Source organism: Melospiza melodia, chromosome 8 (assembly GCF_035770615.1).
Source record: "Melospiza melodia melodia isolate bMelMel2 chromosome 8, bMelMel2.pri, whole genome shotgun sequence".
In the NCBI taxonomy this organism is placed as follows: Eukaryota; Metazoa; Chordata; class Aves; order Passeriformes; family Passerellidae; genus Melospiza; species Melospiza melodia.
Window position 1 is genome coordinate 18,349,107 of NC_086201.1, and position 17,153 is coordinate 18,366,259.

Genomic DNA, 17,153 nt, shown 5'->3' on the forward strand with positions numbered 1-17,153 from the left:
CTTGTGAAATTTACAGGTGCAGTTACCTTCAATTTCTTCATGAAATGTATGTGTATCTTTTTTTTTTTCAAGAGCAACTTTCCTTTTCTTTCTTTGAGTATTTTGCAATAGTTTTATTTCTCATTTCATTTGTGACTGGTTCATTTATTTGGCAAAGAAACTGCCTGCCTTTCAGTAGCTGCCAGTATTTCTTCTGAAATAGAGGCATCATCCAGTTGAGATCCAAATGACATTGATACTGATATCAGAAATTGGATGCACCCCAGAATGGTTTAGATACCTCATTCAGCAGAAAAAGAGTTTTTTAATATGCACTTTCTTTTGTATTAGAGCTTATTGGCAGTGCAGGTTCTGATTTAGTGTATTTGCTTTTATGATACATTGAGAGAGAATGTCTCAGCATGAAAATTACCCCATCTTACAAATGCTCAGAAATTGTTTTTATTAAAGACAGTTTTGTTTTGGAACTGTGGTATGTATGAAAAAGAACAACACATTAAAACCATATTTAATATCATGCAAAATTGACACATCTCTATCAACTAGTCTGCTAATGAAATACCCTCTTCCCTCACTAAAGGCTTCCTATAAATATTTTTGACAAGTTCTGTTGATAGGAGATTTGCCTTAACTTGGATGCAAGTTAAACATGCTTGATGTAACAGAATTTCTTTTGATTTCCCTTTGTACATGCTACACCTTTTTTTTTGTAACACACTTTACTAGCATCATGTGAGTAACAGGACCTGATCATATTTATCTGTTTTATATTTATAATCCAGCACACCTGCAGGAGGTCTGTTACTTATATAGCAAACCATATACTTTACCATACTTTTAGCAGCTTATTAGTATTTAGGAGAAGTAATCCTGTTTCAGTGAGCCACAAAGTTCAGTGATAATGTCTGCAGGACACACTGTCTGTAATTAGGATACAGAACTTTATTTTCTAATGTACTTGGTTTCCCCACAGTTTGGTAGATGATTCTGGGTGTTTTGACAGTTTTACTTCATGTAGAAGTTTGTGGATTTATGTTTGTGGTGATTAACATTTCACAGCCAGTAATAGAGGCTGAACTGTGTTTTACCTGTGACAAGAAACCAGACCTGTTACTAAAACAGACCTGAAGGCCAAGTGGGTCCCATCTCTAGAAATGGTGGAATTCTAGATTATCAGTCTACATCTTGTTGTTCTTACTGCTTTTATAGAGTGATTCCAAGCAATTCAAGAGTGGTCAGGCACCCTTTAAATCATTTTACTGCCTGAATTCTGGCAATGAGGCCTCTCATTCATACCTGCACACACCTGCAGTTGTTGCCTGTAAGCTGCAAAGCAATGACCTACAAGCTGCATTCTCACCAACCTGTTGCTATTTTGCAACAAATCAAATAAATTGGACTGCTCATCTTAAAAATCGAGGAGTGTCCCTTACCTTTCTCTAAGGTTTGTGTGTCTTTTTTTATTTCTGTAAAGGCATGCAGCTATTATCAGTGAGAAGCACTAGATCAGTATCATGGGAAGGAGCTGCCAAGTGTCTGTAGAATCAAAAGAAGAAGAATATTTAATTGTTAAAATCTGGCACTTTTTTAAAACATGTTTCATATGTTACTGCATACGTTTACTAAAAAACCTGAGCACAGGTATAATGGAATCAGAAGAGAGTTAAGAAAATACTAGATTTAATTTTTTGTAAAAATTCTACACATTAGACTACATACACACACGTATTCAGAGGATAGCAGCAGAAAGATGGATGAAGGTAAGGAAAAACAAAGTGGGTCTGACTGCTAGTCAGAATTATTTCTGTATCAGTCAGTGGTGATGATGATAGTATGAATTTTTGAGACAGTATGAAATACTAAACATACTGCTTTTATAGTTTCTCCAGCATCAATTTCTCACAAATTAGGTAATTGGATATTCTAATCTTTTTTGTTAGCATGAGCCTGTGCTGTAGTGATGTGGACCTCTCCTGCCTTGTCCAACTCTGTTGGCAGGGGTTGGAGGAGGTGCAAGTCATTGGATCACCATCGGTGTGGTGACACTGAAGGAAGTTTCTTTTGCTGGGATTTGGTTGCTTTCTTGGCAAAAGGATTAAACATTTTTATGATGTGATGGGAAAGAAAAACTTTCATGGCCAAGTATTTCTCTTCTGAAGTAGACAATGGTGTTCATGAGTGTAACAGCTTGTAGTGGCTTCTATTTCTGACATTACCTTCTTGTCCTTCTCACCTGGGTATACGGAGTCTGTGTAGTCAGGTATTGTCACGTGTGCAGTTCCTTTGTCTGAACACAGCCTGACTGCAGGTCACCATTCTCCCTGAAATCTGCCTCTGTTCCAGCGTCTTCAATCCTGAAGAGGGAGAAGCGCAAGAGAGCCAAGAATGTGCACTTCAACTGTGTCACTGTGTACTACTTCACCAGAAGGCAAGGCTTCACCAGCGTCCCCAGCCAGGGCGGGAGCACGCTGGGAATGTCCACGCGGCACAACAGCGTGCGCCAGTACACCCTGGGCGAGTTTGCCATGGAGCAGGAGAGGCTCCACCGGGAGATGCTGAGAGAGCACCTGAGGGAGGAAAAACTCAATTCTCTCAAGTTAAAGGTAAAGCCTGTCTAAGACTTCTGTCTCTGCCCTCGTTTAACTGAACAGTGTCAGAGCTATAGGGGCCCAAGGTGTGTGTGTTAAACAAAACAATCACCTTCTATGAGCTCCATTTTCAGTTGGAAATAGATGTTTTCCTGGAGTTTTCTCATTTTACTGAAGATGCATTTTTGTTTGATTATACCAAGTGCTCTTGTAGTTGTCATTGCTGTGTTCCTCCAAGTGCTTACAGGGAGGTTGTTCTTCACTCCGTTTTCTGCAGAGAGGGGTGGGAGTCAGCCTTGAACAAGGTGTCCAGCAGAAATCTGGAAGTGCCAGGAAGAGAATGAGTCTTCTAATTTCTGGTTTTTTGTGTCATGGATTGCATTGCTGTATTTTTGACTCTTTTTCAGATGAATTCTGTAATTAAAAGTGAACAATATTTAGAATTGTAACTGAGCTTTTTTCAGTCTCCTAACTGTTTGGGGTTTTTTCATAACTAAATAGATTCTTAAATAAATTCATAAGGTCATAAAATTTGAACTGTCATAGAACAAACATAAAACCACTCAGGATGAAGGTGAATCACTGACAGATATTTGGACAGGTTGGAAACCAAAGGCTAGTAGAGTGCTAGTGACTTATCCCTTGATAGAGGTTATACTTGTAACATCTCACATCACAGGATTTTCAGAGCATCAAGTGTGAATTGTGCTGTGTAACTGATGACGAGCTGTAGATCCCTTGGCTGACTTCCAGGAATCAGCTCAAAGAGAGGAATCCCAGTGGAGTGAGGAAAGAATAGTCAAGCACACAAATATTTCAGTTTTCTTTCCTTAGTAAGAAAATAAATCCAGAAAAATCACAGATCTTATTTACCTTGAAAGAGAAGATGAGGCCTTTTAGCCTTTATGCACTGGAGCTTGGCTCTTCATCCTTTCCTAATCCTGCTCTTGGCTGGGATGCATCTCCTTTCTTAATTAGCTCCTTTCATTTCCACCCAGTCTGTTTTGGGGACACAGACCATACTTACTGCTTATTTTCCAAATACATGTTTTTCCATCTTCCCAGCCACTTGTTTGAGTGGATGATTATTAAGAGTGTTAAGTTTCTGCAAAAGCTCTTCATAAATATTCAGTGAATAAGGAGAGCCTTATTTGCATTCCTTATTTTTGTCTTACTGGTGTTAAATTTTTTACTAGAGTGAAATATTCCTGTTCATCTGGAGCATGTATAAAAACATTGGCAACAAAAATCTTCCTGTTTAACTAGTCCATTAACCTCAGTTTAGTTGTATCCCTGATTATGTGCTTGGGTTAAAAAGAAAAAAAAAGAAAATTTCAAACATGAAAAAAAATCCAGGACTTGCTGAATCAGTGAAGTCACTGTAAAGTACTGAGCATGTTTTGTTTGCTTAAGAAAACAGAGACTTCCTGACTTTTCATTAGAGAGATGGAAGAGCTGCTTGGTCATTCACATGGTTTCTAAATGAATAAAAAAGGAAATGTGGCATTCTAAGGTGACAGTGTTAGCAGTTATGTCAGCAAAACTATTATTCATTTAATGAAAATGTGCTAATCACAATTTGCATTAAAAAATGACATCACAGAAAAATAAAGAAAATGGAGTAGAATGAAGTTTAGTCAGAGGTTTTTCTATTTGAAAACCATGATGTAAATAGAAAGCAACATTTCTGCTGGGGTTTTTAATTTCAGTTTCTCTGGGATTTTTTTTTTTTGAATTGCATGAAAATATACAAATTGGTGGGTAGAAATTATTTGCTCCTGTAGAGCCTGTTAAAAAAATATAAAAATACAGGAATACATTGAGATTGAGTTTCCATAATATTAGATACTGTTTTTGTTGCTAAAAGCAAAAGTCCAAATAAGAAACATCTCTAAGTAAAAGCAGGTAAAGGCTGTGAAATCATCTTCAAGTCACTTTGGCTGTTTAGCACCAGCACTTTGATGAAAACACTGCTGACAGGAGCATAAACACTTATTACCAGCAGAGTGTGAAAATTCTGGATGTAAAAGCCATCTTATGAAATGAAAGGTACAAGATAATCATTTGAGAAAGCATGAGTAAGCACAAAAAATTGCCTAAGAGAGTCCTTATCGCCTACTTATAATGTCTCCTGAAATTAACATTATTAGCAAGAGGCCAGTGGTGTTAAGGCTGCCTGGTCTGTGGACACAGTAGGTTCCCTTTGTGGGAAGTTGTAAGGAATAACTTCCAACTAGGGCAAGGCAGAGATGTCCATCCTGCATTTTTCCTGTTTTACGGAGTGGGACTCAATTTCACCCAAAGGCTTCACATACTTGTTGGCCTCTGTTCTGTAGTCATGACATTACCTTTGGATTTGTGAAGAAATTTACCCATCTACTATCAAGTTTCATTCAGATGAGCAATATTAGGACAATCAAGAGAGCTTAATGTTCCCCTGAAGTTCTGGAAAATGTATTTGGTAGTTTTTTATAATCTTCCTCCCTCTGTAGTTGCCCAGTTACTTTTTTGAGAAATGTTAGACTCTTTGCTTTTATTAATTCATTTGTTCCTTTTGTGGCAAAATGGAGGAAAAAAAAAAGTTGGAGGCAACAAGAAGGAAATTATCCTGCAAAGGAGTCAGGAGCTGAGGTGCTTTGAAAAGGCAAACTGCTGTCTGGTGGGACACGTTGGATGTTCCAGCCTGCAGGGTGCACGAGGCATTCAGCACATCCCTGCAGGCCAGTCCCTGATGCTCCACTGCTGTGCAGCAAAGCAGTCAAGGTTTGCAGGAGGAGGAGAAATACGTGTCAGGATTGGAATGGTTCTGTAGGTGCCTTTGTGTGCTGGCCAGTTACAGCATTCACCTCAGGGGTAAGAGCCCTAAAAGATAATTTTTATTAAACAGTAATTGAATAAAATAGTAAATTAATTACAGGAGCAGGGATTAGAATTTTTCTCCCTCCACAGTTTCAAACTTAGATTAAATAACAGTGATCTGCTTAAGGAATGGTTTGAGCCTTGTGTATATAAAACTAGAGAAATCAGATTTCTTAGGTAGGTCATTCCCCTGTTGTATATTAAACAAACAAAGAAGTCAAACATAAATACACTCTTCTTAGTGCTACCTTGCTAATGTAAAATGAAAAGATATAACCAAGAATGCCATTCTGGACTGAAATATTCAGACTGAGTTGTGTGTATGGTGAGGTATTAGCTTCGGGCAGCTAATTCAAGACGCATTTAATCCCTGTGTGGATTTACCTCTCTCTCTGTAGAATGTACAGGAAAAAGGATGACTTATAATGTTGCTTTTCCTACTTTACTGAACTAATATGTTGAAATACCTGGTGTAAATAATCTCCCCATTGTCCCAGGGCCAGGCAGAACTGTTTAGGGAGCTATTACCTCCTCTTTTACCAGTGTAATGTGAAATTAAGAAAGTGGAGTAGTACATAAAATATACCATTTTACAAACCTGTGATGCATCATGATCTGAGCCTGTGTCAGTGGTATCATTGCTATCTCAAAAGGTGTATTTAAGAATTTCAGAGAGCTCAGAGACAGAAATCAATTAAGGTCTCAAAAATTATCTTTTGAAACAATACAGAAAAGACTAGATTTCAAAATGGCATGAGATCTAGCAGCTAATGGCAAACATTAAACTTAGGTAAATAAAGAACAGATAATTTCTTACCTTCATTACAAACTTGGTATTAAAAATGTGGTTTTAATTCGTATTCTAAATGTGAAAGAAATGCCTGGACACCCTAACTGTGATCATTTTGTGGAACTTCCTGGCAGTCATGCAGCATTTTTACATACAGCTTTTTGTTGATTGATAATGCATTTCACGTAGTGCCATCTATGACATGACGTACGTGTGAGTGTCATTTAAGGACTTCCTTAATTGTTCTGTGCAACAGATGACCAAGAATGGTACAGTGGAATCAGAGGAAGCCAATACACTGACTCTGGATGACATTTCTGATGATGATATTGATCTGGACAACACTGAAGTAGATGAGTACTTCTTTCTCCAACCCCTGCCCACAAAAAAGCGGCGGGCGCTGCTGCGAGCCTCTGGAGTGAAGAAGATCGACGTGGAGGAGAAGCACGAGCTGCGAGCCATCCGCCTGTCCAGGGAGGACTGTGGCTGTGACTGCCGCGTCTTCTGTGACCCAGAAACTTGCACCTGCAGTCTTGCAGGCATAAAATGTCAGGTAAATGTCTACATTATTGTCATCATTTAATCATGTGGGGAGGGGGAAGGTTGTGTGTCCATGCACATGTGTGTACTTTCGGTTCTTGAAGTTATAACTATTGGAAATTAAGTATTAGGCAGTAACACTTGTGGATGTCCAACCTGTTTATTAATGCCCTGTTTTAAGGCTATATAGTGGGCAATCAGTACAATCTCCCAAAATATCTTCAGTATGATTTTAGGCACATACATGGCTTAGGGGATTTTTTTGTTCTTACACAAGTATTCTGCTCCTCACACTCCTTTTAGGCCTTTATCTAAATAGGCAGATGCAGACAGCAGAAGAATAAGTAGCCTGCAGATTTCAGAAGGGATATTACCTTTTATTTTAGAAACAGTTAGCAGACGCTCCAAATGTGAATTATAGTCCAAACTCTGTGGGAAACAGTAAATGACATTCTGCGATGCTGTCCTTTATGTAACATGCATGATACTTAAAGTCTGAGCATGATAAATTTGCATGTGGGCAGTAAAAAGGTATCTGCTAATATAGCAGGTTTTTCCTCTGCAGAACTGAAGAGGAACATTTGCATAGTGTCAGCTGTACGTGTCCCACAATGTTCCCTAAAAGATATTTCTGCTAGTTCTGCTGAATTGCTGTATTGCAGCTGAGTTTGCTTCCTGAATGCATTTTTCACCATCTCATAAAGCCAAGCTAAACTTTCTCTGCTATGTAAAATAATATAGTCTCTTTTCTGTTCCTGTTTTCATCTCCACATGTGGGGAAGATGTACTGGATTGTGTCGTGTGGTTCTCCTGTGCATATTTGATGTTTAGGTGTTACAGTGCAGGTGAAAGTCACAGACCTTAGGCTGTCTAATCAAACTTGCCAACGCATGGATTTAAAATTTTAAGATATTAAGTGTAGAAGTTCTGCGCCTGGTCAGTTGACCTTAAAATATTACATATAGAATTGACTGGATTACCTTTGAAAATGCACTTGAGTTTTTGTTCCTGTTTTCTGAGATCAGGTGTCCCCATTGGTAATTTATAAAGGTTTCTGTACATCATTCATTTTGTTTCAATGGTTGTCTAGATTCCATGATTTTTACCAAATTTTAAGGTGTTTCTGGAAACACTTTTACCTGGATTTGAGCACAAAATGAGGTAAAGCTATAGCAGATCAAGAAATTGAAAAGCTACCTATTTTTGTTCCACTGTGTAATACTTTTACCTATGGAAAAGAATCAATTTTCCCTTGTCTGCAATAGTGGAGCATGTCCAGGCCCCTTACTGTTCTCTCAGTACTGCTAAACTCCAGGGCTGACTCCCTGAGTGGTTGTTAGCTTTGACTTATTCTACCAGCATTTCTCAAGGTGAATCCCACTTCACCTTTGTATTTCTCTAGGCTGTCTAGGCTCTGTCATCTCACCAGGGTTTTGCTTCCTCCTGTTAATGTGTGTTCTCTTTTTTAAAAGGTGGATCGTATGTCTTTTCCGTGTGGTTGCACTAAGGAAGGGTGTAGCAATACAGCAGGTAGAATCGAATTTAACCCTATCCGTGTTCGGACTCACTTTTTGCACACGATAATGAAACTTGAATTGGAGAAAAATAGAGAGCAGCAAGTTCCAGCACTCAATGGCTGTCACACTGAGATAAGTGCACACAGTAGCTCCATGAGTCCAGGACCCCATCCAGTCGAATATTCGATTGCAGAAAATTTTGAGATTGAAACCGAACCCCCGGCTACAGTTATGCATTCCCAGTCAGCTGAGGACTTGGACTGCCCAGGGGAAGAGGAGGAAGAGGAAGATGGGAGTAGCTTTTGTAGTGGAGTTACAGACTCTAGTACACAGAGTTTAGCCCCTAGTGAATCAGATGATGATGAAGAGGAAGAGGAAGATGAGGAGGAAGATGAGGAGGAAGAAAAAGCAGATGATTTTGTAGAAAGTATGAGCTCCCATGCTGATATGGTGCCTCTTCCTTCTGTCCTTTGCTACTCTGATGGAACTGCTGTGCATGAAAACCACTCTAAAAATGCCTCATACTATACTAACTCTTCAACTCTGTATTACCAAATAGAGAACCACGTTGCTGGCACTGCTAACCAGATTGGTGAGACTTACTCAGAAAGGGATGCTGTCAAGAACGGTAGTCTTTCTCTGGTGCCTTACAACATGACTTCAGAACAGTTTGTTGACTACACACGGCCATCAGAGGAAACTTACAGCAGCCCTCATTACCCTTCTGCAAACCCCTCAGTGATTGTTTGCTGCTCATCTTCGGAAGGGGATGGCAGCGCTCCCTGTAACAGTTTGTACACTGAGCATAGGCCGAGTCACCCGCCAGTGGAATTTCACTCATACTTGAAAGGTCCTTCTCAAGATGGCTTTGTCTCAGCTTTGAATGGTGACAGTAACGTGCAGGAACACCCTGCTGAGAATTCACTAAACCTCCCAGAGAAGAGCAGACTGCACGAAGAGTGCATCAAATCACCAGTGGTAGAGACGGTGCCTGTTTAAAATTAAATTATTCTAGGACTGACTTCCTGTGTTAAAATTCACTCCCATTGGATTTTCCTAGAAACTTACTTTTTTAAGAGGTAGACAATGCTTGGACTATAATCAATGTTCCAGACACATTTTGTTTTTTCAAGCTACACTGGCAGTGGTATTGCACAAAACCAGTTAATGTAAAGATTTAAATAAAAATAATCAAGCCCTTTTTTTGATAAAAATAAACAGATAAGTAAAAAACACACCCAACATATTTCAAAGTAGCCTACCTATGAACGTATGTGAAACCTGCCAAGCTATCTGAATCAAAACTTCATGTTTTTGACTGTCGGGCCTGTGCAAGATTGTTAAAAATGATACTTTGAAATAATCATGTTTAGAGTCCTAATTTTCAACATATCTGAAAAGATGGTAAGTTTAATGTAAAAATAACTACTGTACAAAAAAAAAAGTTTTAATTGTTCTGTACTGTTTGTATTTTATTTATGGTAGTTTAAGGTTCATGTTTTGATAAAAAATGAACAGCATGTTCATTTGAGCAGAAGATCCATAGTTACTTATGAAGAGCATGGCCACTTTTCATCTGGAGTACCTTGTATTCTTCCTTATTTTTTCCTAATACTATTTCTGATAAATCATCTTGAAACACATTTTTAGAGTGTACTATTTTTCTCTTTTTCTGTTCTTGACAAACAGAAGAGTCAGAAAGGGGGCATTTACATCTTCTAGAATAGAGAAAGGTAGACAATCCTCCATTTAAAACTAAAATCATGGCATTGCAGAACTAGCACCCCCTCCCCAAAGAAGAATGATCTTGTCTGTAATGGCAGAGCAGTAGCTTAGGCTCACAGAGCGCCTTCAGCCCAGGTTCAGACCCTCACGCACTTTGTGCCACTCTGCAGTTCTGTACGAGCTGCGGGGACTGTGACCCTCTTGGAGAAATGCCATAGCTCCACACCCTGAGGCAGTGTAAGCTCCTGAAATTCACTGTAACCAAACCTCTGCGTTTCTCCCAAGCCAGTTTATGAATATGTCAGTATGCAGTTTATAAAAGCAGAGCCTTACTGATCAAAGTTTAAATAAAGCATGGGAAAAAATGTGGAAGTGTCTAGATTGCCTAAATTTTTATGATATACAGGACTGGCTTTTGTGAACTTCTGATTGTATCTCAAATTTAGTACCATTTGGTCTTATTAGGAAACAGTACGTTCAGTGAGTAAAAAATAGCTTCAGAAATTTTGTATCTGCAAAAGTCTGCAAGCAAAAGAACATGTGCATCATATGGATATCCATTACATTGTGATCCAGTTGTTTTTAAATGGAATGGGAATGAAACTATCTTTAATTTATTAAACAACCTTGCTTTTGTTTAGAAAAGGAGGCATAGGAATCCGCTTTTCTCTGCGCTGGTAATTCTGCACTGCCTTATTTTGATTTCAAAATCTATTTCAGCATTTTTGTTCTTCTAATACTGAGATTTCATTTATTATACATCAAATAGTTGAAATGTAGGCCTGTCTTGTTTGTCAAAATACAGATCAGCATCTGAGTTTTTATCTGTGTCAAATCTAGGTGGTTAACAGTGTGCATGTAAACACAGTGTAAATTTTCTCTCTGTAACAGTGATTCTTCTGGTTAGAAGCTCTTTAAAACATCATGTACAGTACTCCAGTAGAAGAACTGCCAATGTAAAATATGCTTTTCAAAAAAAGAGCTAACTTAATTGTTTTTATATGAAATCTGGGCAAAGTGATTCCTCGTATTTATGCTAAATTAGCAAAATATTTTTACTCCGTGTAGTAGCTGGAAAGATTTTTTTATTTACTTGTTTCCACAAGAAGTCCTACATGTTTTATATGAACTGCATTGAAAAGTCTAGTTCTCTAGGGACTGGATTCCAAACTTGCAACGTATTCCATCTCCTGGGAGAGCGCACTCATGCTGGTTATCTGGCTCAGCACTTCCACAGCCTCTGTTCCTCCAGTCACAGACCACTCTAGGCTCTTTCTCTAAGGCTCAGTAGCCAGGTAAGTGCCTGTGTTCTCCAATGCCATACAGCAAATACCCGTGATTTTTAAAGAGAAATGTGCTAGTCCTTAAAGTTCTGCACTTAAGAATAAATTATTCTGTTCGAGATATTCTAAGGGCAAATGTAACAAGTCTCTGTATATATAGGGGTCTTGCTTTAACAGCAGGCTTAAATTAGGCACTCCCTTAACACCAGCAGCAAAAGCACAAATCTCTTCTGCTTGAGCTGGGACACTAGATGAGGATCAGTAGCAGCTCTTTAACTTCAGAGTGTGTTGGAGAACCACACACTTTACTGGGGTATTTCTCTCAGGGGAAAGTTAAATTAGATCTTTTGCTTTGTTATTCGTGCCCTTACTGAGCAATAAGAAATTATTTTCTTGGCCCCTGTGCTTTCACATGAAAACTATCTTTAATAATATCAGCAAGCACAGTAAGTGATCAACTTTATAAAATACTTCTCAGCTAGCTTTAAATCTTGAGGTGATGGTTATTTACGATTTCCATTGGCACAGATTTCTGATCTAGAGTAGGATGTAGGATGTAGAAATCAGGTGAGAGTCAAGTTTCCCATCACTTGTTTAAACTTTGATTTATTTTTTAGAACAAAAAAGCATACTCTTCATTTAAGGAGAAGCAGGCTTAAGTCATGGGATGGCAAATATTTTTGTGTTATTTTCTGGGCTAGTATATACACATATTAACATGCTGTGTCTCATTTCCCAGCTGGTTAAAATTCATGTTGATAACCAGTCCTTTCATTTCGGGTAGGCTGTTTTTGTGTGATAAAAGTATTATGTTACTAAATGATGTCCAGCAGTATTTGCTTCTGTATCAACACAGTGTATTATTGTGAAAATATCTGTATTACTGATAGTCTTTATCAGCTCCATTTCCAAGATATCTGGCTACTGGTAAACACTCGTAAGGAGCCCAGTATATATTAGTGATTATATTGTATTGTTCACAAAAATGAGTCATAACAAAGGCATTTCCCTCTCTTGAAACAAACTGGAATTTTCACAGAGACCATTACTGGAACAGCACCAAAAAGCAAATGGCCTTTTGCCTATAAGGTGAACTTCACCTCTCTTGGAAGAAGGTGCATTGTTAAATATATATAAAGCTTTAATTGATGTTAGACATGAAATTAGAATTTTGTTGGCACTATTACAGCAATTGCAGTTGTTGCTTAAGAGCTATGACTCATGTCCATTGAAACATCCTTAAAATTAAAAGCTGGTCAGGAGGAGCTTCTAATATTCTTTGTTGAGCTGTATGCCACTTAGATCAGAAAATTCTAGATTTGTAAAGCTTTACCATCTTTCATTTGCATAAGTTCCTGCTAGTGAATCATAATTGGAGTTGACATCTGTTTATTTTAAGGCCATTGGTCCCACTCCATAGTAACTATCACTTGCTATAGATAAGGTTCAGCTGCTCCCCTGCTCTGTTAACAGTGGGATCCTGCCTTTGGTCCAAGTGCTGCAGGACTCCTGTGTGGTATCAGTGGTGCTGTTACTCACTGGATTGCTGACTGATCCCAGGCCAGATCTGGTTTCTGACCTGATCTGGCTGTTTTATTTCAGTAAATCTGCTAATAAACTGATCATGTTGCTTTCCCTGCCTCCCAGGCAATACCTTCACAAAACACAGCTGCTTTGTTAAAGATTGTACACATATATTTGTATGCAAAACTGAGCATGTATAAAAGGTTTTATTAGTTCAGGTGTTCCTGACAGAAATGTGCTACACTGGATAGAGAGTACTGGGCTCAGACAGAGGAGACTCTGCCTTTGTCCTGTTGTGTCATCATGTTCTCTGTGCTCTAGTCAGTAATCTACTTGGAGATACTGTGATAAAACATAATTCTGTAGTATAGAACAGGTAAAAAACCATTTTATTCTCATGTTTTGGCATCATAACTGAATTTTTGTACTGCAGACAATGCCATTTTCCAAATTAAGCCCAGCCCAGCTCAGAAGTGACCAGAAATTTTTCATGAACATGAAAAACAGCTGAAATGAGCTCTCCTTTCCTTAGACTGGATTAATGAGCAGAAGTTAACAAGTAAATTTCACAGTGAAAAATTAGAATAAAAATTGTGTTGAATATACAACATCTGCCTGTCTAGTGCTTAACATTTGAGCAGCAAGATTGTAGTTTTCCTGCAACACCATACTTGGCAGCAACAAGCAGTCTTGCTCCTCTGCATGTTGTCTTCTTTTGCCAGCTGAATTGTCTCAGTTGAAAGTCCGTGTCTAGGCTGCTCCTGTAGCAATGCAGGTGTTCCTACTCAAACATAAAGCAAGACGGACCCATGACACCCTTTTAAAAGGCATTTGTTAAATAAGGGCACTGTTACAGCTCGTGAGTTTTATAAACCAGTGTTCATTGTGGCAGTTGTTTTAAGTCCTGAAACAATCAGGAACAGAAGAGGATGCTGTGGAAAATCCTAAAGCACTTGGGGATGTTTTGCTTTCCCGCTGAGACTAAAGAGTAATTCTGTCATCTGCTTTATTACGGTTGCAGGACAGTTGATGTAAAATACCTTGAAAATCTAGAATTAACTCAGAGAATATATTCTATAGAATTTATTTCTAAAATACTAAATGTGATTACTATTTTTTTAAAATGGTAGAAAGCTGTTATTTTCAAAACAGAGTCTAGTTCACTTACGTGTTCCTTGGTATGAGAAATCTCATAATTTGCCTTTTCAGTGTTTCAAAGTTTTTTTTAATATTCCTAATTTTGCTATTCTCTGTAATCATTGTCCATGTGCAAATTATTGTCCATTTTCTCCAAGAAGTGTCAAATCCAAAGTACAAATACTGTGAAGTGATGAAGTGCAATGTAGTTTTAAAGATGTCTGAGTGAACACATGCTTGAGTTCTTCACAAGTTTTTCCTTTTCACTGTCTCTTCCCTCCCCTAAATCCAAGGCACCTTTTAATTTTATGGCTAACAAGAGTATAGTTTCCACTTAAGGAGGAAAGTTGTAACATCTTTGAGGACTTTTCTGCTACCCTAATAGCTGATTTTACTTTATATGAACATCCACTTTATGAAACACTTGTTTTGCAGCCTTAGTAATTTCTTTTTAGTTCCTTCCTCCCTTTTGGTGTTTGAGAGGTCTGTTGTACAGTAAGACTTTTCATTAAAATCAAGCAAAAGGGCAACTCTGCTGTCCTTTGTGCTGAGAATGAGGTCTTGAAAAGCCAGGCTGGGTGGGGTTTTGAACAACGTGATCCAGTGGCTGGCACTAGATGGTCTTTCAGATCCCTTCCTGACCAGGGCATTCCTTGATTCTAGAGTTAAAATACTTGTTGCCCTACTGCTGTCTAAGGTTGGCAGACACCCACCCCTCAGGAAGTCCCACTGACTGGAGAACCATATTCTTGGTGCTGTGTTGCACCTTCTCAATTGAGATCATAGTCCTTCATCCAAGGCTTGGGGTGGAACAAAAAAAAAAGTCAAAAGGTAGATTTTGTACTTTATTAACACAATTATTTTAATATGGAGCTTAGCAATGACACTTCTCTTTCATGATTGAATGTCCAACAGACCCAAGTAAAACAAAGTTTGCCTCTCATGTACGTTCTTCTCTAAGTTCACTTTTCCAACACACCATGAAGATGGGATTGGCTTTTCTTGATAGGGAAAATGGTGGAAGATACAAATGTGCATCAGTGTTCTAATAAAAGGATCAAGATAATCCTTTGTCTTCAAACACTTGAGTGAGTGCAGGGAGGATAGAAAGAACAATTTAGAGGGGAAAAAAATGAAGGCAAGAGACAGATTGATAAGGATTATTTTTCCTTTTTTCCTATTAAAGGAAAAATAAAGTATATTAGGAAAAAACCAACAGAAGGAAAAAGGTGAATTACGATCTCTTCAGAGCAAGGATGGTAAAGTATATGGACATTCACTACAAGCTTGCCCATGTTAGATTGAAATATTGTTTCTGTAATTTGATATATTGTAACCAAACATGAACTCAGTGGAAATAGGAACTGGCATTTTTTCCAGACCAGAGTTATACAGGTGGCCATTAAATAAAAGACTTATCCAAATCCATGGGGTAAAAAAGTGAAAAAGCAGCACCCTAGAAGCATTGCTACTATGTCACTCTTTGCTGATGGCAGTTTCAAAGACAAGTTCAAATTCATCTTAGTTAACTCTGCTCCCAGGCAGCTGTTCTTATATACCCAGTTTCTCAGCTAGCAAGAGGTGCTGAAAGCAAAGACAAAATGTCCTTTTATCAGCATTTCATCTTGGCATTTTCAAATGAGGCTTAACATTATGGCAGGTCATTATTTTAGGTTTCTCCATCTTAAACTTCTAAAATACATTCTTAAGAATGAAATTTTGGGTTGGATTTTGGATGAAGGTTAACCTTGCTGGGGTAATGGGGGGGATCACTGTAAAGAACCATTTGTGAGTCTCAGATATAGATTCAGCACCAGTTTTCAGCTTCTTGAAAAGATCATGATGGGCACTGGCAGCTGGTTCTCTTAAAACCAGAAGCAAGCATGCTGGTTTTTTCCAAGCCATTTCACACAAATACCACTACTTCAGGTCTCACATGCCCATGTAAACAAGACACAATAACTGGGCACTTCTCTTAACTGACTTGATTGTAGGCACTTCTATGGAAATATGTCTGAAGTGTAGTTTGTGAAATATGTTTAAAATGTGTTTGATGTCAAATAAGCGCTAGACATTTAACAGTGCAAAAATAGTCAAAACCTGTAGATTACAAAACTGTTCCTAAGATCCTCAGCCTGTAATATTGTCATAGTAAAGTTGATCTTTTAAGTTCCATTGCATTCTGGTGTAATAAACTTTTACAAATAAAATTATTAATACAAATGTACTTGTTAATACCTATTAACATAAAACATGACAGCTGGTTCTTTTGATTTGTTTCAGTCTCCAACTAACAGAAATTTTGTAAAAAACACATTGCCTTTTATATGTTTAAAGTGTTTTGTTTTAACAGACTGTATTAACATTCACACTGTCTAGTCCATCCCTGTCTTTTAGCAGGTTCATCTCTCTCTGTATACATACATATATATATTTCCCTACAAGAATATAAAATTGCTTTTGAAATTTTTGTTGGCAAGTGGTAAATAGTACATACACCATGGCATAAACTCAAAAGCACTTAAGTTGATTGTCTTTTAGACAGGTAATCCATTAAAATGGGACTAGTAAAAATGTATAATTGCAGCCATTAGTTTAAAATTTCTACATTACTTCTAACATTACTAATTTCTGAGAAAAGTAATTGTTACGTACTTAACATTTTCCATTACAGATGATCTTGCATACTAAAATTATGGAGGTCTCAACAGTTAAGCAAGATATTTATTTGGACTGCTGCTTTTAAACTGTTTGAAGAAGCAAAGGGAAAGAAAGTTCATCTTAAAATCTGTATATGGAAATAATTTTAAGCTTCGTGAACTACACATTTCCTTAATTTCCTTTTTTTAAACAAGTTGTAACATCAAAGATGCCAAAGGGTAATATAAGCTACAATAATATTCAACAGAACTTAACCTAGATCTTATGTTGTAATTATTTATTCAAATTAACTGTATTCTTCTGTATTTATATTTTCCGTATTTATTATGAATGATATGAAATTTGATGTATTTATTGTGGCTTATTACTGCAGTGTATATATTACAAAAATGAGCATTTTTAAGTCTTAATATTAGTTTCTTTGTTAATTAGTGGCACTTGTATCAGCTGTATTTTTATTATATATTGTACAATATATATTGTCCATTTGTTTGCAATGAAGTAAACCAGGTTTCTACGTTACATCCTG

The 17,153-nt window shown here is 37.6% G+C and overlaps 1 protein-coding gene across 7 annotated transcripts in view; it reads left to right on the forward strand.

Moving 5' to 3' along the window:
* The window catches only part of CSRNP3 (cysteine and serine rich nuclear protein 3), a 98,235-nt gene extending 81,082 nt beyond the window's left edge, over nt 1–17,153 (forward strand). For 6 of the 7 annotated variants that reach the window (XM_063162028.1, XM_063162027.1, XM_063162029.1 and 3 more), the window contains 3 exons: nt 2,344–2,603; nt 6,494–6,790; nt 8,250–17,153. In XM_063162028.1, the coding sequence (XP_063018098.1) occupies nt 2,344–2,603; nt 6,494–6,790; nt 8,250–9,293 (1,601 nt within the window). In that variant the 3' untranslated portion in view covers nt 9,294–17,153. The remainder of the gene's footprint in view (nt 1–2,343; nt 2,604–6,493; nt 6,791–8,249) is intronic. The other variant, XR_010028560.1, reaches the window with a different exon arrangement.